Source organism: Zootoca vivipara, chromosome 12, assembly GCF_963506605.1.
Source record: "Zootoca vivipara chromosome 12, rZooViv1.1, whole genome shotgun sequence".
Lineage (NCBI taxonomy): Eukaryota > Metazoa > Chordata > Lepidosauria > Squamata > Lacertidae > Zootoca > Zootoca vivipara.
The window spans coordinates 31566130-31591820 of record NC_083287.1 but is presented as its reverse complement, the minus strand read 5'-3'; the positions used below and the strand labels follow the sequence as shown (position 1 = coordinate 31591820).

Sequence of the window (25691 nt, the reverse complement as noted above, 5' to 3'; positions counted from 1 at the left end):
CTCTGCCTTCATTCACCACATCCCCATGTTTTGGGGTTGCATCTGCCAACTCTGTCTGATGGCACAGTAACTAATGGTTAAGTGCTTACAGAACACAACTCAGAACCAAATCTGGGGAGGTGTGAGGAAGTCATATGCAAAACCAGGCAGGGCCACAGTCCCATGGTCCATTCCCTAACAATGGTTAGCCATTATATATGCAGTGGCTATATTCCTTCAGTAATATATTTGGAAATTACTTTCACCCCAGAGAGTGACTGATCATCTGGCTATTGCATCCAACATGTGGTTATTGAACAGCAAGTGTAAATATTATTAATTTAAGTAAATGAACTGTTTAATAAAAAGCTACACACTGCTGAGTCATTTATAACTGCTCTCCATAGGAACGGTGTTCTGCTTGCTCAGACATTCATGTTTCCTGGATTTCTCTGATGCACCTATTATTTATTATATACTGTATTGAATTTACATCTTGCCTTTCGCTTAGCAAACACATCCACAGTTTTGTTTTTAAAAAAATCTAAAATAGTTTAAACATTCTAAAAATAGTTTCAGTTAAAAAGCATTACTCCATCCAGTGATCTCTGTGTTGCAAGTAACAGTATGTTTCAGCCATCAAATGCCTGGGCAAGCAGGAATGTTTTCAAATACCTCCTAAAAGTTTTTAATAATGGAGACAGGTGGCATTCCACAAACAGGTAATTGTCACGGGAAGGGCCCTGGCACAGGGCAATGCTAACCAGGTGGCAGTATCACCACCAAGTCCTCACCTGCAGATCATAGGGTCTGAGGTGACTGATATTGTGGAAGGTGTTATTTTAAGTACTTAGGTCCTAAGCCATTTAGAGCTCTATATGCTTGTACTAACACCTTGCATTGGGTCTGGCAATCAGCATAGCACTTTCAGGACTGGTGACACACGGTCTCACTGGGCTGCCCCACTTACAAACTCAACAGCTGCACTCACTCTGCACCAGCTGCAGCCCCCAGACTCTCTTCAAGGGCAGCCCCATGTAGAGTGCAGGTCCCAAGAGTGCATCTTAACCCTAATTAAAAAGATAGGCTGCTTTTTCCTTGGCTTTGTGACTTTGCTTCTAGAAGAGGGAGTTTTGCTCAGCAATGCCATCATTGCTGTAACCAAGGAACTTCTACAGCCAAAATTAACTTCTGCAGCTGTTCTTGCCATTGGTTCCGCAAGCTGTGCAGTCATTGCAGGTTTTATATAGTTCTGGAGGAAGAATTACAATGCCGCTTATGTGTTAGTTATGCTGGCACAGGTACAGAACCCTATGAGGTTATAAGCTATCACAACGCTATGAAACGGATACTGGCAGTTTCACAGATCGCAGGTTAACGCTGCAAACAGGGGTTGTCACCATCTTCTGCTGTATCTGTCCATTACTGGTAGCAGATACTTGAATCAGATAGTGGTTATTGATTTAAAGTGGGACCCGTGACAAAAAGTTGCCTAGTATCCTAACACCAAAAAGGAGTGCTCTTGTTCAGTGCTCCAGCTAGCCTTGAACAGAGGAGATTTCTTGCACCATTCAGGCCTCTTGGGGAAGGGAGTTTCAGGAAAAGCGGAGGGGGAAAGGACACTTCCCTTACCTTTCCTTTTCCACACCCCCCCCCCAAGTCTTTCCTGTGCTATATAGAACCACTGAAATCTTGCTCAGGTGCCTACTGGTGGTAAGATCTATCAGGTGGGCAGTCACGAGGGTCAGGGTGGTCCCATCCTTGTAGTACGTCCTTTTGAGTGAAATATTCCTTAGAATCCCAGTGATGAAAACCCCTTGGGCAAGAGACCAAAAGATTCGGGTTTTAAAGCAGCATTATTTTAACAGAATTTACATGCCATGTTTATGTTACACCAGTGCAGGTACATAACTTCACCAGCATGGAACTCGTTGAAAGGAAGACACCCAACACGAAGCTACTGTGTTGGAATTCATTGGTAAATTTCATTCTTTAGAATTTGATCCTATCTCACCGCAGAAAGTAACTGCCCTCCTTTAGGTGTTAGTTTCCACTATTGATCTTGCTGTGCTGTTCAGTTCTAGTTGCTGCTAGTCTCGGGAGTGGGTCCTGCTGATTGGATCTTATTCATTTGATGGGTTTCTGTATTGATTTGTGCACCACATGCTAGTACTGCGATGTACTTGCTTTCTGTTATATGGCTTGGTGGTTGGTCTCACAACCAAACCTTTCCCTTTCTGTACTAAAGGGGTTGAATCTAGCTAAATTCCAGAGTACCGTACACCCGTTGAAATTAATGGACCTATGTAAATCATGTTCATTAATTCTAACAGATCTACTCTGATTATGACTTAGTTGAATTCATTCCTGAGTGCACAGTCTGCCAATTTTGGGTTAAACTATATGTTATGCTAAAGATGTGCAATTATATGTGTCTGGTTTTCTTTGTGTTAATTATCTATATAGCACTGGTTCCCAATTAGTTTAGTACCAAGGACCCTCTGTGTTTCAAAAGCCAAGGCATGGACCCCCTACTTTTGAAATTTTTTGATATCTCTATGTTAGTTTTTGTTATGTTAATGGTGACACAGACCCTCAGGGTGGGTTTTGCAGACCCCCTAGGGTCCGCAGACCACCAGTTCGGAACCACTGATCTATAGGGCTCCTCAGCCCTATAGGGACTTGCTGCTTACCTTTTGCTCCTCCTCAAGGAGGCAACTTTTGTCTGGATTATAGAATCATAGAATTGTAGAGTTGGAAGGGACCCGAGGGCCATCTAGTTCAACCCCCTGCAATGCCGGAATCTCAACTAAAGCATAAATGACAGGTGGCCATCCAACCTCCACTTTAAAATCTCCAATGAAGGAGAGTCCACCACTTCTCATGGGAGTCTGTTGCACTGTCAAACAGGTCTTACCACCAGTCTGGTGTTTAGTCGGAATCTCATTTCTTGTAACTTGAATCCTACCCTCTGGAGCAGGAGAAAACAAGCTTGCTCCATCTTCCATGTGACAGCCCCTTAGATTTTTGAAGATGGCTACCATATCTCCTCTCAGTCTCCTCTTTCCCTGGCTAAACATACTCATACTAAACATACTCCCTCAACCCTTCCCCATAAGGCTTGGTTTCCAGACCCTTGATCACCATCGTCATAATTTTATTATTTATACCCCACCCATCTGGCTTGGTCTCCCTCCTCTGCACACGTTCAAGTTTGCCAGTGTTCTTCTTAAATTATGTTGTGGTGAGAAGTAATAGCTCCCCTTCCACCAACCACAGTTTCAATCCCAATAGTGCCCGCTATTTAAGGAACTGCAACAACTCCAGATACGTTCAGTGCAGTTACACATCTTAATGCAGTGTGTAGCTTGGCCATGCATCAGCTCATGCATTTTATGAAGTGGCCCACAAAAGCTTATGCCATCATAAAGTTGTTAATCTAAAAAGCTTCACAAGGGCCTTGGTTTCTGTTACAGCAAAAGCAAAGTTGTTTGCCGCTCTGGGATTTATCAAAGAAGAAGAAAAATGGTGTCTTCAGACCCATTCGTAGGATGATGTGCATCAGTTCCTCTTTTTAAAAGTGCATGGGGTTGTATCCCACTAAGTTCTTTTCAGAGTAGACTCACTGAAATTAATGAATCCAAGTGAATTATCCCCATTAATTTCAGCGGGTCTTCTATGACTAATGACTAATGTCGGATACAATCAAAAATGTGCAAACGTTCCGATTACCTCGCTTCATTTGGTGCAGGTTTGTGCATAGTTTGCAGGTGCTTATTTTATTACAGCTCTTTTGTGAGGTGAAACAAAAATACAGAAATCCCATGAACTTCCACCCAGTTTTAAAAAAACCACACACATTTTTTGCAAGGCTGGTCATAAAGTGAAGGGGTTTTTTGGTCTGTTTTTTAGTGCAACACGTCACGAGTGTAACTCCAGCTCCTTAATATTTTATTTTGCCTTTTGTCCTGACTCCCGAGTTATTTTTAGAGCACTTAGCGGGTGGGTGGGTGTGGGAAATAAATTAAAAGAAGATAAATAGCAATGTATCTATCTCCTTTTGGAAGCCAGAATGTGAAACACATTTTGACAGCTCTTTCTTTTGGAGAGATGGTCAACCATGCAAATTATCATGAAGCAAATGACGGTACTCCAATGCACGGCCTGTATAATTTATGATTCCCACACAGTCTAATAATATGGTAGGGCAGAATTATGACTTGAGAGTATCTTTGGGTGAGGAAAAAGCAGTGAAATAAAAAACATACATGGGGTTTCAGAACAATAACAACAATGAATGATTAATAATTAGTTAATCATCAAGCACTGATACATTCTTAATGCGTTCTTCCAAAATGAAGCTCCATCTTTGGATATCGCTTTTCTACATGCTTGTTTTGCCAAGCAGGTGGGAGAATTCAATGGTGTATGGAGCCGCTATGATGTCTGAAATAAAATACTGTTTTTATAAAATTGGGGCCATGAGATCATGGCTGACATAATGTCTATTTCTCTGAGTTCTCTATAATTATACGTGTCTCTCTCCTTCTCCCTTTGCTCTGCCTTTATTCATCCTTACTTTTTTTTTAATGAAGTTGTTGAGAGCTGTTTTTCTCACAGCACAATCCTATGCATGTTTACTCAGAAGTAAGTCCCATTGCATTCAGTGGGACTTAATCCCAGATAAGTCTGCATAAGAGTGCTGCTTTAATGGCCATGTTCTAACAAGTTGCTGTATATGCAGCAACGTACTCATTCCCATTCTCTCTCTCTCTCTCTCTCTCTCTCTCTCTCTCTCTCTCTCTCTCTCTCTCTCTCTCTGTTTCACAGTGGGCATGTGGATCTGGGAGGAGCAAGTGTTGCTAAATCGATTCCCTGGGTTCGAACCACTGCCTTCATTTAGTTATGTGCAGTGGTGCCTTTGGTTATCTGGATCAAGGTCATATTAATAATTATAATGATAATTATAATAAACCTTTATTGTCACTGTACCACCTGTGTGCAGTGAAATTAAATGACCCCCCCATACACTCAGTCTTGTTCGCACTCCGAAGTCAGTTGTGCTTGTCAGAAGTCAATTGCACCACTATCCCCCCCCCCATTCAGCAGCCCAATAGCCCACGGATAAAAACTGTTCTTTAACCTGTTGGTGCGGCTGACTATACTTCTGTATCTCCTGCCTGAAGGTAGGAGATTAAAGAGGTGCTGGCCGGGGTGTGAGTCGTCCCTGATAATTTTCCTCGCTCTCCTGAGGCAATGGTCTCCTGCGATGTCATCTAGCAAACTCAGGGGACAGCCCATGATATCATGAGCTGTATTCACCACCCTCTGTAGAGACTTCCTTTCTGTGGCTGTCAAACCAGCGTACCACACTGTAATACAGTATGAAAGGACACTTTCTATTGTTGACCGGTAGAAAGAAATCATCAATCTTTGTTTGACATTGTTCTTACGCAAGACCCTGAGGAAATGGAGTCTCTGTTGGGCCTTCCTAACCACCTGGGTTGTATTGATTTTCCAAGTGAGGTCTTCAATAAGGTGAACTCCCAGGACTTTAAAGGAATAGACTCTCTCCACACAGCGCCCCCCCCCCCGATATAAAACAGGGCTAGTTCCCCTCTCTTCCTCTGAAAGTCCAACACCATCTCCTTTGTCTTATTGATATTTAGGTGCTGGCCGGGGTGTGAGTCCCTGTTTTCTAGGCACCATGTCGAGACTTTTTGAACCTCCTCCCCTTACGCTGATTCATCTCCACCTGTAATTAGACCCGTTATGGTGGTACCGTATCATCTGCAAATTTAATAATTACAGTAGATTGATTGGATGAAATATAATCATATGTATACAATGAGTACATGTAGGGACTCAGCACACATCCCTGTGGGGTGCCAGTGCTGAGCTTCAGAGAGGTAGATGTAACAGGCCCAATCCTCACTATTTGTGTACAATCCCTCAGAAAGTCTTTAATCCAGTCACAGATGATAGAAGAAGGGTCCAGGTCCATCCAGGTCCATCAGCTTTTTAATAAGAATGTCCGGAAGGATGGTATTAAAAGCCGAGCTATAATCAATCAACAGCATTCTGACATAATTCCCCGGTCTCTCCAGATGACTCGCTGCAAGGTGATAAGCTATGGCTATGGCATCATTTGTTGACCTATTTCTCCTATAAGCGAACTGGTGTTCATCAAAATCCGGTGAAAAACATGTCCTAAGGTGTTGAAGAACCAGTCTCTCAAAGCATTTCATCACTACAGTGGAACCTTGGTTTACGAACGCAATGCGTTCCACGGAGGCGTTCATAAACGGAGGCATTCGCTCCCCGAAGGCACGCTTCTGCGCGTGCGCAGCGCCAATAGAGCGCTTCTGCGCACGCGCCGTGCAGATCGCGTCTGTGCATGCGCGAGCTGCACAGAAGCAATCTGCACATCCGATGCCGCGGAACCTGGATGTAAACACTTCCGGGTCCGTGGCGTTCGTAAACGGACCATCCATGGTTTGCTGTTCCCATACACTCTAATGCAGGGGTCCCCAGACTTACCGCGCGGCGGGCCGGTGCCCGCCGCGCCGACCGCGCGGTGGGCCGGAGGGCAGGGGAGTGCACACGCAGCGGGCCGGAGGGCGGGAGAGTGCGCGCCCGTGCGCATGCGCACACGCACACGGGCGGGGAAAAATCGCCGAAAATCGCTTGTGCGCATGCGTATGGGCCTCCCCCGACCCGGAAGTGCACCAGAAATGACCTCTTCCGGGTCGGGAGAGGCCCATACGCATGCGCACAAAGGATTTTCGGCGATTTTTTTGCCGATTTTTTAGATCGTTGCTGCGCCGCGCGCCGTGAGAGCGGGCGGCGGCAGCGGGCGGCGGGGGTCGTCGCGGGCCGGATTGGAAGGCCGATTGGGCCGCATCCGGCCCGGGGGCTGTAGTTTGGGGACCCCTGCTCTAATGCAATGGTCCTCAACCTTGGGCCTCCAGATGTTTTTGGCCTACAACTCCCATGATCCCTAGCTAGCAGGATCAGTGGTCAGGGATGATGGGAATTGTAGTCTCAAAACATCTGGAGGCCCAAGGTTGAGGACCACTGCCTAATGCACCTCTCCGTTGTTACATTATTGGTGCACACTTTGATATTAGGAAAGTACAGCGTCTGTGTGTCTGTGCAGATCTTGTTGTTTGAACACACTCCAATTAGTGCTTTCAAAACAGTCCTGGAGCTCCTCACTGGGGTGTTTTATTTTCTTGTAGGGGATCCATAATCATCATCATCATCATTATTATTATTATTATTATTATTATTATTATTATTATTATATAGAAAGAAATTATTCTCGATCTGCATGACCTATAACTGACACATGATAAACTTTCAAAACCTAGTGGGATTTGGCAAAAGGAGGATTAGCGTTCAAAGAAAAAAGTCAACAATTCCACTGGGTAGATATAAACTCTTGGGCATCTCCCCGTAAAATTCTCATGAGCTTTAAATTTGAATGTTAAAATTGCATTTTAGCATTTAACATGCCAACCTAGCAGTTCGAAAGCACGTCAAAGTGCAAGTAGATAAATAGGTACCGCTCCGGCGGGAAGGTAAACCGCGTTTCTGTGCGCTGCTCTGGTTTCACCAGAAGCGGCTTAGTCATGCTGGCCGCATGACCTGGAAAAACTGTCTGCGGACAAACATCGGCTCCCTCAGCCAGTAAAGCGAGATGAGCGCCGTAACCCCAGAGTCTTTCGTAACTGGACTTAAGTGTCAAGGGTCCTTTACCTTTACCTTTTTATGTCAACACCTAGTTGGTTTAATTGTGAAGCCTACCATTGTAAACATGGTGAGTTCTGCAGACATCTCCTTTCATGTGTTTTTGTTGAGATGCAAAATAAACTAAATAAATGGAAAATTTTGAGATGCAAAATAAACTAAATAAATGGAAAATAAATAAATAAATGGAAATATTAATTGTAATCCCCCATCTCCAGTTCATCCTCCATTGTGTGATAAACCAAAGCATACAAATGGCATTTCTTTTAAAACAAAAGCTTTTGATCCCGATGTTGTTGGCTGCATTCCACTGAGATCTCTTCACAGAGAAATAGTAACATATTAAATTTGAATGCTAATTTGTGAAAGCCTGGTCTTCTTTTATATAAACAGCCCTTATCCACTTCTCATGCTGCTGCCAGTATCTAACCTCCATTACCTGCCAACAATGTGCTTACGAACTTCCATTCCTCCGTGCAAGGAGCTTGTAGGACTGGATTATACTCTGATCCTTTGAAGCCCTACGGTTCACAAAGCCCTATTTCCTATTTCAGGCCATAAATTTTTAACAGATCCAAGTTCTAGGTTAATGTTTATCCATTTGCTGTAGGCTTGGCTTCCCACCGAGTTTAATTTTCCCATACCAAGTTTCCTCATTGTATCAGAGCCACTTCACAGATTAGGGAGGAAGAGAATTTAGGGAGTACTTTTGGTGCGTGCTGTCATGTTTGAAGTAGGTACACAAAACTTCTGCAGCAAGGACACAGGGCAGGCGTTGTGTATTACCGATTTGTATATATACCTGTCGAAAGAGACGCACGTAACTGCTTCAGTTTTGACAGTGTGTGTTCATTTGTACACACAGCGATGCTCTTAATCTGTCATGTGAGAAATGACCCTCAGATTTGTGTGATGCATTTATTCAGAGCAACCTACACAGTTTCCAAGAGCAGAGCTATAATTACTGGTGTCCTTGTTGTCTCCGGGACTGGAACATGGTGGCGTATTGCAGTTTCTCTGTAGCTGCCTTGCCGATCAATCTGATGCAAATCTCCTGAGAACTCAGTCCCGCTAAAGTCTGGTCTCCTGGAATAATAGAAAGGGCTCCACTACTTCAACTCTGTGGTTATCTCTTTGAAAATTCATTGAAAGCATGAAAACTCCTGGCCAGTTCTTCTTTCTCTGCTGTGTTTAGTTTTCTATTTACTGTATATTGGGGTTTTTTCCTTTCCATAAGGGAAGATTTAGAAATGCAATTTCCTCCCCTGTGGTTGTATAGGCCATTCTAACACTTTAAAACAGTGTTTCCCAAACTTGGGTCTGTGGCTTTTGTTGGGCTGCAACTCCCATCACACCTAGCTAGCAGGACCAGTGGTCATGGGTGATGGGAAGTATAGTCCAACAACAAATAGAGACCCAAGTTTGGGAAACCCTGTTTTAGAACTCAACAGTGCAGGACAGCGCAGGACATTGTTGATCCGGGTCTTGGGAGGACCAGGTTTGAACTCCTTACAAAGGTCCTAGGCTGTGTGTGGGCTTGAGAAGGTATGAAAACTCACATTGGTTGGTTCTCAAACAATGCCCCTTCCCTGCAACATAGTCTTCCAGGCAGTAGCCTGAGTCCTAGGCTTGAGACGTGGGGTTTAAAAGCATGGTCCCTCTGACTTGCAGTAAAAAAAAGGGGTTCCAGTGCCCTTTTAGTTGCTTCAGTGTTGCAACAGTACCAGGAGATGGAAACTCATTGCAAATGGAACTGACTTTCCCCCGGTGCAAGCTATGCTTTTCATGACCAGTTTGGGTTGTTGAAGCTAAGCCAGAAGCACAGACTCATAGAAATTTAGGGTCTTGCCTGAGCCCTCCATGCCAGTTTTATTCCAGAGAGTCTCCCAACCCTCAGTAGCAGTTTTTCATGGAGGAGCGAGGGGGCTAAAGTGGGTTGGGGGAAACGGACAGAAAATGGATGATGGGATTTTGCAAGCCCTTTCCACTAAGGCAAACCTTCCCACTGGATGTGACCCGTTGTTTTCTCCCTAATCCATTGTTCACAAAAGGCTTTTTATCTGTGCCTGCACACCCCTCCCTGCCCTGACAAAGAACAGGTGGATGCCCAGCATAAGCAAGAGGTGTAAGCCATTTACGGTATTTCATTTTTTAATGTTTATAATAGATGATTTACCTTTATTTGGGTGGAGACCAGTTCTCTGCTAAACATGTATATACTGAAAGTTATGAAGTATATCAATATATTTGGACCTTTATTCTTAATTTTAAGATCATTTATTTTGAATACATGGAAAACATGGATGGACGGGGTATAAATAATTAAATTATTATTATTATTAACATGAAAGGATAAGTTCTGAAATGAATGGACCATCGTTCTATGTGGGAATGTACACAGGAAACACTCTGTGGGAAAATACACAGGAAACACTCTGTGGGAATGTACAAATGGAGTTCGCTGTGTAAGGCACAGGTTTATTGGGGGTAATCAATCAAGTGACCACTGGCGCCAGCCTGTCTGTTTACACATCTTCCTTGTTTGCATGAGTCATGTATAGGTTAAAAGGTTAATGTTTTTTACGAGGACAGAATCCTTAATAAAGGAGCTGAGGCTGAGAGGCAGTCAGCGCACTTCGCTCAGCACTCTGCTCATGCTCTCTATCTGAAACTCTCGACTCTCGTCTCATGATTTCCTCGCACCTAAGAGTCGGCTGGTTCTCCGACAAGTGGTGCCCCGTGTGAGGCTAAAAAGTTCTACGCCATTGTTGAAAGGACGCACGTCGTGGTCCTGCATCAGCTACTCACCCGCCCGGCAAGGGTTCAGACGTCTACCTCATCTCAGGATCCCCGGTGAGTTAGCTCCCAGCTGTTGCTTATCTTTCTCTTCCTGCATTTACAATGGGCTCTTCGCTTTCCGTGCCACAGAAACGTTTTCTTCAAGACTTAAAATACCTGCTGACTTCTAACAATCAGCATGCCTCAGAAGACGATCTCATTGCTTTTATTCATACTGCTTATGAGCATTGTCCATGGTTTCCGGAGGATGGAACTTGGGAATTAGATTTTTGGGACAAACTAGGTGAACATTTTCATGCTCATCCCAGCATTGGAATACGTGTCTTAAATACGTGGGGGAAAATAAGAGCATGCTTGGCACTAGTCGTGCCAAAGAATATCTTTCTGGCAGCTGCTTCAAGCCTCCCCTCTGCACCGCCCGCATGCACGCCCCCCCCACTGAAGCCTTCTGTTTATCCAGCATTGCCTCCCCCCATGCCCCCTGGTCCGGACCCACCTAATTTAGCTCCGCCAGGAAAACAGCAACTCTCTTTGTCTGCCACCCCACCCCCTCCAGCCTATGTCTCTCAGGTTTTGCCTGCATTTCAAAGTACCATGCCCACTGTGAAGCAGGAGGGGGGGAATACTACAAAGCTCCAGGAATCTCTTAAAGCAGCAGCTCCTTTGCTGGCTTTTGAGTCTACTGTGATTGTGCCTGCGGGACATGGGGGTGGGGCACCACGGCACGAGCAATTTGAACTCCGATACATCAAAGAATTGTATCAGTCAGTAAGAGACAATGGATTGCATTCCCCGTATACTCTTGGTCTCTTTGGCTCTATTTTTCAACAGCAATTATTGCCAGAGGATATTAAATTACTGGCTAGAACAGTGCTCAAACCAAATCAAATGATAATTTTTATGCAAAGTTGGACCTGGGCTTGTCAACGCCGGGTCCATGATATCCAAACAAATTTGAATAATGCTGCACAGGCAGCACATGCCAATGCCGTTGCAGCCTTGGCAGCAGGGGCACCCCCCCTCCCTCCCCCTGTTATGTTAACACCTGCAGACGTCCTGGATGGTCTCACAGGAGCTGGGAATTTTTTAACAACTGCGCAGCAATTGGCTCTGGATCCTCAGTACTGGGACGCCACAATTTCAGCTGCCCAGGAGGCTTTGATGTCTGTTCCTCCTGTGAAGTTAGGAAAAGGGGGGCGATGGGGGAGCGTGCAGCAAGGACCCACTGAACCTTATGGCGCTTTCATAGATAGACTGTACAATACCCTCAGACGCCAGGTTCAAGATACAGCAGCAGAAGTAATCATCAGACAATTAGCCTTTGATAATGCCAATGAAGACTGTAAACAATCTTTGCGCCCGCTGGTAGCTACACCTAATGTGGCAATAGCCGACATGTTAAAAGCCTGTCAATCAATCGGCTCTGAATCCCACACAGCAAAATTGCTTGCCGCTAAAGACATTCCTGAAACATGGGTGCACCAGCTGACAGAGGATCTCACCTCTGCAGGGCTTAAAATCGCCCCGGAAAAAATTCAACGCACCCTGCCTATCACATACCTGGAACACAAAGTTATGCAACAAGCAGCACCCCCCCTGATACTGCAGCTGCATTTTCCAGCTGTACTCTGGCTGGTGGATCTACAACTGCTGTTAGGACATTCGAATTGGGCAAAATCATACATAGACTTGCCAACGTGTGTACTATCACCTTTGTACAATGCCCTGAAAGGACATAAGCAACCGGCAGACATCATACTGGATATGGAATCAGCCCTGGCAACGATTAATCACCATTTGCAAAAATCTATGGTGGATCGCCTGGATTCCACAGGACTATTGTCATTGGCTGTTTTTGCCACAAAATTGCTGCCCACAGCTGTTTTCTACCGGCCTGCAGAATTTTCTGAGTCTCGCGTTTGTCTTGTTGAATGGCTACACCTGCCCCATGCACCACTGCAAAATGTCTATACTTCTCCAGCAGTTGTTATGGACGTTGTTATCAAGGGAAGACAATGTGCTGTGGCATTGATCTTTCTTTCCTCTGTCTCCTATTCCCTCCGTTCACTGTGCTCCCCCTCCCCTATCCCCTTTGCTCTCACCCTCTTCACAGATGGGACAAAGACGAGGGGGGTGGTTGTGTGGAGGGAGGAGGGGGCCTGGAAGACAAGATTTACAACGGAGCAGGAATCCGCTCAGCGTTCTGAATTGGCTGTGGTGATCTTGGCATTTGATCCATTTCAGAATGTGAAGTTTAACCTGACTGTTGATATTCAGTATGTCTCCAGATTTTTAACATTCTTGTCAGTGGCATACATTTCCCTGCTCTGGATGATGATTTTGTTGCAATTGTTTCTCTCTTTGCAGCGTCTGCTACAGGCTCGTAGCCACTCCTTTTTCGTGGCCCACCTGCGTTCTCATTCTAATCTGCCAGGATTTCTGGCACATGGCAATGCTGTAGCAGATGCTGCTTTGAAGCAAGAGCAGGTCTTTTCTTTGTTTTTTGACCCTCTGCTGAGCCATGCCACCTTTCACCAATCTGCCAAGGTTCTAGCCAAGTCTTTTCAAACATCAATTTCTCAGGCACGAGACATTATCTCGCAATGTTTTTCTTGTTCTAAAACCCCTACCATGTTTCCTTTTGATGCTGCCAATCCCAGAGGGATTGCCCCTCTCTCAATTTGGCAAATGGATGTCACTCTCACCCCGTTGTTAGCCTCTTCTTTCAAGACTGCACCTCACGGTGGACACGTCTTTGGGCTTCATCTGGGCAACGCCCTTAAAAGGGGAGACAGCCAGGCACGTAATACAGCACACTCTGCGCTGTTTTTCGGTCATGGGAAAGCCTAGCAGCATCAAAACGGATAATGGCCCAGCGTACATTTCTAAGCGATTTTCTGATTTCTGTACATTGTGGAATGTGAAATTAACTCATGGTGTTCCTTTTAATTCTACAGGACAAGCAATTGCTGAGCATTCATCTTTTCAATCTCTGCTTTTTCCACAACTAAGTGGAAAGAACGCTCCTATTGCTGAAATATCTAATATTGTGCATCAAGTGCTTTTTAATCTTTTATGTCCACATAATAAGCAGCTTCCTCCAGCAGAATTACATTTTAGAAAAGAGGAGGAGCTGCCTCGCTCCCTTGTGTCTTTCAGGAAACATCCGGATCCAGCATGGCGTGGCCTTGTACTGCTGATTACCTGGGGACGTGGATATGCCATCGATGGGGACCCTCTGTGGGTGCCAGCACGCTGTGTACGACCCTGGCAATCATCTACAGCTTCTTCTTCAGCCCATTCAGTCGCAGATGCCGCTGAGGGAGGAGGCAGACCTTTCTACACTCTTTCTGGAGGACAGCACCTGTCACCCGGTCTGAAACACCATGGCACCTGGCGGCATCGTGCTCTAAATATGGCTGCACTCCGTCAAGATCAACTTCCATCTATTCGATCTGCAAGCCATTATCGCTCTAGGCGTGCTGCCATTTTACAGAAGTATCAAAGACATGACTCTTATCATTCCATATGGAATAATAATACCTATGTACAGGATATTTCTCAGTTTGCGATATTGCTTAACTGTTCTGATTGTTGGATTTGCTTACATATTCCCTCACAGTCAAGTCATTCAGGGGATATTACTGCATGGTATTCCTATTAATGATTCTTTTAGAATTAGTAATAATATGAGAGATAATCGTATTAGTTCACCCCCTGTTATATTATCATTATTAGAAGTAGCTCCACGATGTTTTCGTTTTAATCACGATAGTAGCAGATTTTTAGGTCATTATCCTTATTGTAATTGGACTTATATATTAATGGTAGCTCTTGTTTTCTTAACGTCACTACCCAAAGAGGCAGGCCCAAGGTAACAATTAATAATGTTACCAGATACATGACATTTTACCAACAGGCTACATGCCGTGATTTTCATTCATGGTTTGATTGGATGAAGAAGAGTTGGAGATCCACATGCGTGTTACAATCAAATATGTGGCTTTTGTGTGGTAAGAAAGCATACAAAGAGATTCCCTCTGCTTTTTCAGGGACTTGCACTCTAGGGGTAGTGATACAACTGGTGTATAAGTTAGATGCTCTTCCTCACACCCGCTTGCGCAATAAACACGAAGTCAATCCCCCTTTTACACAATATACTGATACTCAGATAGCTCGTAGTATTTTGCCATTATTAGGAGTAGCAATGAATTATAGAGATTTGCATCACTTAGCTAACTGGACAGAGGCTTTGTTCAATGACACAGTTAAAGGCATGAAATTGATCAATACAGAATTACAGGATGTTATTTTAGCCTCGGAAAGAGGCGTATGTGCCTTAATACATAGTCATTGTTGCATGTATGTGCAAGATAATGGTCCTAACATTACTCATACTATACAAGAAATGGAGAACTTGGTGGCTGCACAGCCCTTGCAACCTGCCGTGGGTTTTGATCCATGGGAATGGCTGCTGTCTTGGTTGCCTAACGGTGCCTGGATCAGGAAAACACTTTTGACGCTTATAGGATTAGCCTGTGGCTTGGTTATGTTATGTTGCTGCATTCAATGTTTACCCTCCCTCTTTGGTCAATGTATGACCTGGTTTCAGGCTGCACACCTCTCCACTGGAATTTCACGTGGAGCCTTCATTGCGAGGTATCAGCGACTCCCTATCTGGCTTCCCACGTGTTAATTTACCCTGTTGCTTAAAAATAAAAAGAAAGAGGTGATGTGGGAATGTACACAGGAAACACTCTGTGGGAAAATACACAGGAAACACTCTGTGGGAATGTACAAATGGAGTTCGCTGTGTAAGGCACAGGTTTATTGGGGGTAATCAATCAAGTGACCACTGGCGCCAGCCTGTCTGTTTACACATCTTCCTTGTTTGCATGAGTCATGTATAGGTTAAAAGGTTAATGTTTTTTACGAGGACAGAATCCTTAATAAAGGAGCTGAGGCTGAGAGGCAGTCAGCGCACTTCGCTCAGCACTCTGCTCATGCTCTCTATCTGAAACTCTCGACTCTCGTCTCATGATTTCCTCGCACCTAAGAGTCGGCTGGTTCTCCGACAGTTCTAGGCTGCAAATCCTGGACTGGCTTATACAGATAGGTAGAACTGAGTGCTGTGGTCCATGGGGTCATGAAGAGTCAGACACGACTAAACGACTAAACAACAAGAACTGAGTTTTAGTGGCAGAGATTTTAAAAACATGTTGAAATCAATGGGATTTAAACGTGTTTGCTTAGAACGTGACCATAATTTTTAGTTTCATTGTGTTGTTACCCCTTCAGAACCTGGAGGCGAACTTAGACATTGATTTAACCTTATCATATGAACACAACAGTTGTTTGGCATTTTGTTGTTTACTTTGGTTGTAGGCAGAAGCATGACAAATATACATATATTTCCCGTGAAAATAATGGGATTGTACAATATGCTTAACAACAAGAAACAACAAATATAAACCCATTCAGTGATTTACAACTATGGGTGCTTATTTTCCTCACACTGCCGCGTAATCTCTTTGAAGCATGATTTTTAAAACAGCGTTCTGAGCCCGATAAAAATATTTTGCTTATACAGCTGATGTTCCCATGTGCATCTGTGGCCTTCTGTTTGCTGCCTAATCATCATTATTTCCCCCCCTGAATTATATTTACAGCTGGTGCTGCCATACCAGTTAGGCAGATATCCCAGATAAACCCCCTACTTTTGGCTTGTATCACATCCTCTTTTGCCTTGACTACCATATTTGGAGGCATTAGGAGGCTAAACTACTAGGAGTAGAAAGCTGTCTGATTTTTGAGGCACTGATGTGATTAAATGTAATGCAATACACTCGGTATGAGCTTTTAAAGGATAAACATTCCTTTGCTTACTGTAGGTAGCTTTACGTCTTGTCTGGACGCAGTTCATTGTGCTCCCAGGAAAGAGAGCAAGAATACGGAACTGTCATTGGGGGGGGGGGGAGGAAGTGGGGGTGGAAACCCAAGTCAGTGGGGGTGGAAACCCAAGTCAGCACCTGCAGGTGCTGTTGAGTTAAATCTACACTATAAAAATAAGAAAGCACGACTCTAGCACTTGGGGATATGTAGCATATATTCTATTGAAATATTTCTTTAAAAAAACAACAACTCGGCAGCTTTCAGTACAGTACAAAAGCTTTTTCAATAACCCTCTTTGCTGCTTTCTAATTGTTTGTTTATGTGCAAGTGATGCGATACCAATATGCTGAAGATAGACTTCGGTTCCATTACCAGCACTGCCAGTAGACACGATTTCTTCAGAGCTAGGGAGAATACATCTGCGTTTTTTGCAAAGGTCCTGTTCATTTCAGCAGGGCTTGCTTTGGAGGATTACTGGGGGGGGGGGCTACACCAGTGTTAGAAACTGAGGTATTAAAGTTTGGAGCTAAATGGCACCTTAAACCTAGGTTATGGGCACAAAAGGTAAAGGTACAGGACCCCTGATGGTTAAGTCCAGTTGTGGACGACTACGGGGTTGCAGCGCTTATCTTGCTTTCAGGCCGAGGGAGCCGGCGTTTGTCCGCAGACAGCTTTCTGGATCATGTGGCCAGCATGACTATGGCCAGCTTCTGGCATAATGGGACAGCGCAGAGCGCACGGAAATGCTGTTTACCTTCCTGCCACAGTGGTACCTATTTCTGTACTGGCACTGGCATGCTTTCGAACTGCTAGGAGCTGGGACAGAGCAATGGGAGCTACACTCAATCACAGGGATTTGAGCAGCCAACCTTCTGATCAGCAAGCCCCAGAGGCTCAGTGGTATGGACACAACAACAGAATGTCTAGGTTTTTTATATATATAACAAGAATACAAAGCTGAAAATGAATGAACTTCAGCTAAAATCTTATATTCATTTTTCACATGATCTGAAAAAAAAACCCAAAGCCATGCTTCCCCCCCCCCCGGTTTGTCCAAAACAGTGGGAGTTGTTTTGGACTACAACTTCCATTAGCCCTGGCTAGCAAGGTGTTGGATTAAAAAAGCACATGAGTCCAGATCACAAAGTAAATGTCATTTCTAAAAATCAGAATAACTTAGGAGAAAAGGATTTGTGGTAAGATGTTTATGATCCATATTTCCCATAACTTGTTTCTTCTGTTCTTTGCAGTATTCAGACAAACCAGTTTTATTACTGCAAACTCAGACTGGGGAAAAAATAATGCTTCAGGGTAACCAGAATTGAAACCGTGAGTCTGTGAATGCCAAGCTTCTAACAATGCAGCAATCTAAACTGACACCACCTGCAATTTTTATTAAAAGTCTGCTTCAATTAGGGTTGCCAGACTCAATAGAGGACAGGACTTCTGTGCCTTTAATTGCCCTGCTATCTTTTGAGTCTGGAAACCTTAAAGAGAAACCAGCAGACCCTTTGCTTGGAAATTAAACAAAGGCTCTGCTGGTTTCTCTTTAAGGTTTCCAGACTCAAAAGAGAGCAGGACAATTAAAGGCACAGAAGTCCTATCCTCTATTGAGTCTGGCAACCCTAGCTTCAATTCAGATCTCCATATGCTTCTCATTGTTGTTGTTTTTTGCACTCTAAATCAGTAGTCTTTAATATTTTCATTTTAGTCTTCAACTTGACACCCAGCCTTTAACCTGCAGCATGAGGTCTATGTTCAGTTTTTGTCTCTGTGTGTCTGTGTTCTCACTTGCATCTCTGTCTCTCTTTGTTTCTAGTTTTCCTGATTTTCCTCGCTTTTGTTTCCCTCGCTTCAGTGGTAACAAAAACAAAACGGTGGCAGTATCTCTGAAGTGAATCCTGACCCACTAGTTGAAGATAATCAGCATACTCAATAACCTGTTTGCATATTCTGTATAGTTGATGTTTTTTGTTTTGTTTTTACATTGAAATGGACACAGACAGCATTGAGGAAAAAGTGTTTCATTGGAAGAGTATCAATTCAGCATGAGCAAAAGCAACAGTTGGATCAGCTTTTGATGCGGGTCTGTCTTACTCATTTGGAGTTTTTACAAGTGGTACCTCGGGTTACAGACGCTTCGGGTTACAGACGCTTCAGGTTACAGACTCTGCTAACCCAGAAATAGTACCTCGGGTTAAGAACTTTGCTTCAGGATGAGAACAGAAATCGCGTGGCGGCGGCATCAGGAGGCCCCATTAGCTAAAGTGGTATCTCAGCTTAAGAACAGTTTCAGGTTAAGAATGGACCTCCAGAATGAATTAAGTTCTTAACCCGAGGTACCACTGTATTTGACTACTGGAATTCCAGATGATGAATGGAGACCAAGGTGCATTCCTGCCTTCCAGTTTAAATGGTTTTAACTTTACGTGGGAAAAGATTGGTGGACAACTACCCCAGAGTTTTTTGATCTACTGCCATTAAGTGAATCCCTTTTGTAAGGCGAATATGGCATATATGATCTGTTTTGTTGGATTATTAAGAGATTTGTTGGATTTTTGAGAACCGATTATGCATCTGGGAAATTATATACATTTTTTCTCCTGTGGTATCACTAGGGCAAAATGGGGTTAAAAATAGGTGTGGATAATATATACTACATATCCCAGGTTAGGTGCTACCGTAGCCTGCTGAAGAAGCATGCACATTTTCTGCTTGTGTATGTATATGTCTATACATATATGCTGTTCTAGTGACTTAAGGCTTCAAAATGTGTTGTGTGAAAGTATCCATGGGAGGCAACCCAGCAAAAACATTGCTTCTGTGCAATCACCATTTACTTATTTCAAATAAATGCAGCTCCTGTGAGGGTAGTACTTTGAGGGCTGATCCCCTAGTCAATTTAATTAGAACAGTTCTCCTTTAATACAAGATTCCCTTTCCTTATCCTGATGACTTTGATGCTCTTTTAGGTTGGAGATAACCATAAAATGGAACAGCATACTCATCTGTTACCTTGACAACAGCAAGGCTTGCTGCAGGCAGTGATGGAGAGGCTTCAATTGCACATGCACATCGTGTTAATTTTTCCTTGTGGCATTATTGCTGGTTATCTCTGTCCATAGTTACTTATTTCATATTTTTTTTAATTATTGTTTTGAGCTCTGAATGAATCACGATATTTCTAGAACAAGTCCTTTCCCCCAGTCAAATATATAAACTTAAGGAACCAGGAAGTGTGTAAAAAGCAGCATGGAACAATCCTGAAATCTCCCTTTTTTTAATGTATTGAAACATGGCACACACCATATATAAGGTGTTATCTGGGATACAACAACTGCCTTGTACTGTAATTCCTAGCATTGCTTAATAAGACCTTAAACTGAGTTCAGGGGGCTTTTCTGTCTGTCATTCATAAGCTTTGCAAACTGAAGCTGCTTAATTTCAGTATTTATTTTAAATAACTCGTTTGTGTGCAATGCCAATTGTAAAATTAATTATTAATTCATAATTGTAGTCTTTGTTTATACAGCATAATTTTCATATATATCTGTTATGTGTGAAATATTGCCAGGATTTAGGCATTTTTAAATGCTGGAATGCAATCTGGACACCAGTTGTGTAGCTACAAAGACTAAAAATCTGAAGTCTTAAAAAATTGGGAGAGTTTTTTTTTTTTTAAGGTAATCATTGGGTTGGATCCAGGCTAAAGACCTAGCTGATCTTAGGTACTATTGAAATCAATGGGATAAGTTAGTCATGGCTTAATTTAAGTCTCATTTATTTCAGTGTGAACTACCGTAAGTTCAACTCTCAATAGTCCAACTCTCAATAGTACAGTTTTCATTTATATGTAGTATAGTGTAGTATTTTTGTATCAGTTGTATAGGTATTTCAGTCAATTGGGTATTTGAAATACCCGAACCATTCAGTAAAAGAATATTACAGTTTTTTCTTGCTGTTTTACATGAGCAAATAAAAGCATCTTCTTTACTTAGAACGTTCTTTAATTTCCCCTCAGAGAAATATGGACTGGACAATGCTAACTTCTGGTGTGAAATCTTCTGGTGTGAAATCATTGCCGGAAGAAGCAGCCCAACAAATACCAATTAACAGCCGTCCTGTTAGAGTAAAATTAGCAATGATCTTAATATACAAGTAGTTTGCTAAAAGAAAATACACTTTCTGTTTTGAGGCCATTGCTAGCTACTTAACAGCAGCACCCTATTTTATTAACTTGGGTTGCCTCCTGAGTGACAGCTGCTTTCTTTATTCTCCCAGCAATATTGTAAGGTTTCCTTGACAGTCTTGTCAGTATGAAGGGGATGGTGGAGTCTGCCAAGAAATACAGGATAGCTTTAGCACCTCATGGAAGGCATGTGGATTCCAGGCTCAAATCCAAAAGTGGTTGTTTGCTTTGCCAACCTGAAGCTCATATTTGATGCAATGAGAAGAGCTTTGTTCCTTAAATAAAGCATTTTAACCCACACAGTATATTATGATAGTTCAGTTTTGTTGTCAATTTTTCCATTCCATTTCGGGTTTTTGCAGGTTAGTAAGGAAATCATTTCTTTAAGGTGTTAGGAGAGAAATGTATGAAGGGGAAATAGGATTCTGCTCTCCACCATGTCCAGCAGCCTGGATTTTTTGGCGTGGGGGTGGGGGCTTAGTTTTGCACAAAGCATGTGAAAAGCCAGCTTAATGTTTTACCAAAATAAAAATAACGTGATCCTCATTATAGATACCATTGCAAATACTCACGTTTGAAGAAGCTGTAATTTCTTCTTTAAAAAAATCAATTAACCCATTATTTTTTTTGACAGAACTGGTGATTTTGAAAGGGAAGTGGCAAGTGGAGTATGTTGGATGGCAACACCACATTCTAACACCAATCCAGTGGAGTAGCCTACCAGCAATGGGTTTACGGCTGTGTTTCTTTCTCTTTGCCACCATCCACATATTTGTCCTCTAGGTCACTTTGGGATTCCTGCTGTCTTACAGTGGTCTACTTGGGAATAAAAGGACTTCCAGCTTAGCTCAAGTCTTCTGCTTCGTAGCCTCAGCCCATCACCCCTCCTGGTCTCCCATGCCCTTTAACCCAGAGGTGTAGCCCACAATGTCTTGAGTAATGCAAAAACATTTAACAGCCCTTGAGCTTGACCCAGAGGCCAGTACTGCCCAGGAATCCAATTGAGAAGTTTATTTAAGAGGGGGTGGGGTGGAGAAACAGTGAGCATGCACAGAGTATTCATCTATCCAACCATATGCTGCCATGTCTTGTGCTGACCATGATTAATAGCTAAAGGGGCAATTGACCATTGAGGAGGACCCACATAGCTGGGGGGAAGCTGGAGAAGATGCAGCTAGGCCTTTCCTGCCAGACAGAAATGTGAATACATGGGATGCCAATTTAGGACATGGCTGGCAGGGCAACATGATACAGAGTTTGCTATTCCATGGAAGATTTTAAATGCCAGTCTATACAGGTTCAGGAATTTGTGATTTGCACTCTTCGCATAGTGTTGGTCTCTCCCCACCCCCCTTTTAAGTTATGCTTATTAGTGCTTGAATCTCAGACTTTATTATTTGTTACATTGGGGTGGATCTATACTTAGTTGTACTTAAATCACTATGGGTTTTATCCAATGTTAGTCGGAGTCAGAGTAGACCCATTGAGTTGTATCCAGTGCTAATCATCTCAGAGCAGACCCATTGAAATGAATGGAGATGACTTAAAGGTAAAGGTAAAGGGACCCCTGACAGTTAAGTCCAGTTGTGAACGACTCTGGGGTTGCGGCACTCATCTCGCTTTACAGGCCGAGGCAGTTTGTCCGCTCTGCAGACAGTTTTTCCGGGTCATGTGCCCAGCATGACCTAGCCGCTTCTGCCGCAATGGAACACTGACACCAGAGCAGCACACGGAAGCACCGTTTACCTTTCTGGCAGAGTGTGGGGTATTAATCTACTTGCACTTTTTTGGGCATGCTTTCAAACTGCTAGGTTGGCAGGAACTGGGACCGAGCAACGGGAGCTTACCCCGTCACGGGGATTCGAACCGCCGACCGTTTGATCGGCAAGCCCAAGGCTCAGTGGTTTAGACCACAGCACCACCCGTGTCCCATTGCCCATTGAAATTAATGGAGATGACTTACCGGTACTTAGGTCCATTAATTTCAGTGGGTCAGCTCTGAGTATAATTCATTTGGGTGCAACCCTTTGATTTTAATGGAAACTGATTCTTCACTACGCATTACATGGATTTCAGTGAAAGAAAAGGTTTAACCAACATAGTCTAGATCTAATCCCTTCATGACTTTGGAAGTCTTTTAAGGAAGAATGTGGTATCTGGCTGGTGCCAAGCCCATCTATCGTGCTAAAGAGGTAGCAGAGGTAGCAATGCCCATTGTGTTTTTCATCTCAGCTGAGTGAGTCAATAGGCCTCCCCTTTTGCTACATTATTGTATATGGAGTCACCCCAGTGGCTTTAGGGGGAGAAATGGTGATGGCCAACTAGTTGTTCCAGAGACTCTAAGTTTTGGCTACCCCAATTTTTGTTGTTGTGCTTTGGCTTTTGAATGTCACTGTGAGTTATCCCTTTTTTTTAAGGGATTTTCCCTTATGCTGAATAGGCTTCCTCGCGAGAAAAGGGAAAACTTGGCAGCTATGCTGTGAGTTTTATAGAACTGAGTGTCTGATAACATTTAACCAATATTTAACATCTTACTCAAAATGCCTTATGTAGAAGAAGTTTTAATTTATGTGGTTTCAATTTACTGTAGTATATAAAACTATTCATTTATCCACAGCTTTTATTTAATATGAGTAAATCACAGTTTGTTATTTGTTAAAAGATGAAACTAGTGATAGTTCAGATCCAACCATCATATTGTGTCATGCACTTTTTTTAAATTGAAAAGTAAAGATAGTGCTTTCTTAAAAAAAAGGTTTGAACTGCACTTTGTTTTACATTATTAAAAAGAACAGAGTGGTGCTCTTTCTGGAACACGTATTGGATTTATTGCTATGTGGGTTAGAAAGAAAATCTGCTTAATGCAGAACTAAGATCCTGAAACCTGAAGAGGTGCTGCGGACAAAAGGTAGATTGAGGTGTACTGGTAGATCTCTCAGTATGTTAAAGTAGATCAGGCATCCCCAAACTTCGGCCCTCCAGATGTTTTGGTCTACAATTACCATCTTCCCCAACCGCTGGTCCTGTTAGCTAGGGATCATGGGAGTTGTAGGCCAAAACATATGGAGGGCCGCAGTTTAGGGATGCCTGCAGTAGATCAATGAAGTTTCAGATTCTAAAATTATGAAATAATTATTAAATTGTATGGGCAACAGAAAGGCTTCCCTTCCACCCTGCCAAAACTAAACAAAAAAGCTGTAGGATTTTGTGGATTTTTGTGTTACAGGATTGTGACCTCAGTTCTGGAACTGGAAACAAATTCTTGAGATGAGAATGTGTTCAGAGGCACAGTGACCCTGTTCCTTAATTCTAAGAATATGGCCACCCTCCTGACCCACCATTTTGCATCTGGCTCCAAAGAAAAGCAACCTCATTATTACTGATGTCCACAATTATATGTGCACAACAGTTATTTTCTTTGAGAGAGGGGTGGCTAACATCTGACCCTCTAGATGTTGGACCACAGCTCCCATTATCCCTAAGCACTGGCCATAGTGGTAGCTTGGGCTGATGGGAACTGAAGTCACACAACATTGGGAAGGTCACAGGTTCTCCATCCTTTAAGAACGTATGAACCCCCCTTCTCAATTAAATCAATGTTCTATCTAGCCAGCCAGATACTCCAGGAAGCTCGGAAGCAGGGTATGAAAGCAATAGCTCACCTCTAGAGTACTAGTAGGTTTTAGAAGTGAGCTTTTGGGTGGTTTGGTTGACTTATTACCGTTATCTCTCTCTCTCCAGGTTTTCCACACATATTCTAATGAAGATTATGACAGGAGAAATGATGAAGTAGACCCGGTGGCTGCATCAGCAGAATACGAACTAGAAAAACGTGTGGAGAAGCTGGAGCTTTTCCCAGCAGAGCTCGAAAAAGGTATGCATTCTACAAATGCTATGCTGCAGAGCATTTTAAAAAATGTATAAAGTGCCATAGTAGATATGTAGAATTGCATGACTTTTCCAGAAAGGGGTCATGAAAAACCTGCCATAGCTTAATACCTGGAGATTTCATAAATAATCAGCAGTGTACAATTTGTATAAATAATTCCTGAACATTAAAATTTGCATCACATCAATGGCACCTGGTGTCTGCAGTAGGACATTGGCTTCAAACCTTGTCAACCTCAAGTAATCTGAGGGGTTGACCCCCCTCCTATTCGCAGTCACAAAACTGTTTTCAGAAACCCCTTTTAGGGCTCATTCAAACTTCCTTTTGTGCTACATTTCCAGGCACAAGTCTGGGCTTTAAAGCTCCATATCTGAGCAGTTTTTGTTTTTTGTTTTTATCCCGGTGCTTTTCTGGATTGCCATTAGCTCCAATTCAGTGGTAAAAAAACAGGTTTTCCCTGGAATAGCAACAGGACAAAAAACAAAAAACACTTGGACACAGAGCTTTAAAACCCAGAACTGTGCCTGAGGGAAGCCTGGACAAGCCCTCAGTTTCAAAATAGATTTGCCAAGTTTCCCTTTGAGATAAGTGTAAGTAGGGTTTTTGGTATCCAGATCTTAATGTTAAATGCACTGGTCCATCCCCCCATCCCCCATTTCTGTTATGGAAAGCTGCTTTTTAGTTGTATCCTGAACAACTATATTAGGAAAAGTTAAAAGTAATGGTCAGGGGTACCTTTTCCTTTTCCTAATATATACTGACCATTAGGTCCATTCGCGGACGACTCTGGGGTTGTGGTGCTCATCACGCTCTATAGGCAAAGGGAGCCGTCGTTTGTCCACAGACAGGTCATGTGGCCAGCATGACTAAGCCGCTTCTGGCAAACCAGAGCAGTGCATGAAAATGCCATTTACCTTCCCGCCGGAGCGGTACCTATTTATCTACTTGCACTTGATGTGTTTTCGAACTGCTACCGGTAGGTGGGCAGCATAGCTGCCAAGTTATCCCTTTTTTAAAGGGATTTTCCCTTATGCTGAATAGGCTTCCTCGCGAGAAAAGGGAAAACTTGGCAGCTATGGTGGGCAGGAGCTGGGATCGAACAACAGGAGCTCACCCCGTTGTGGGGATTCGAACCACCAACCTTTTGATTGGCAAGCCCTAGGCTCTGTGGGTTAGAGTAATTCCTTTGAA

At 43.2% G+C, this 25691-nt stretch overlaps 1 protein-coding gene across 11 annotated transcripts in view; it reads left to right on the top strand.

Annotated features, from left to right (window-relative positions):
* Window positions 1–25691, top strand: part of PPP1R9A (protein phosphatase 1 regulatory subunit 9A) — a 136825-nt gene that overhangs the window by 46780 nt on the left and 64354 nt on the right. For all 11 annotated transcript variants that reach the window (XM_060280759.1, XM_035129902.2, XM_035129896.2 and 8 more), the window contains exon 3: window positions 24353–24485. In XM_060280759.1, coding sequence (XP_060136742.1) covers window positions 24353–24485 — 133 coding nt within the window. The remainder of the gene's footprint in view (window positions 1–24352; window positions 24486–25691) is intronic.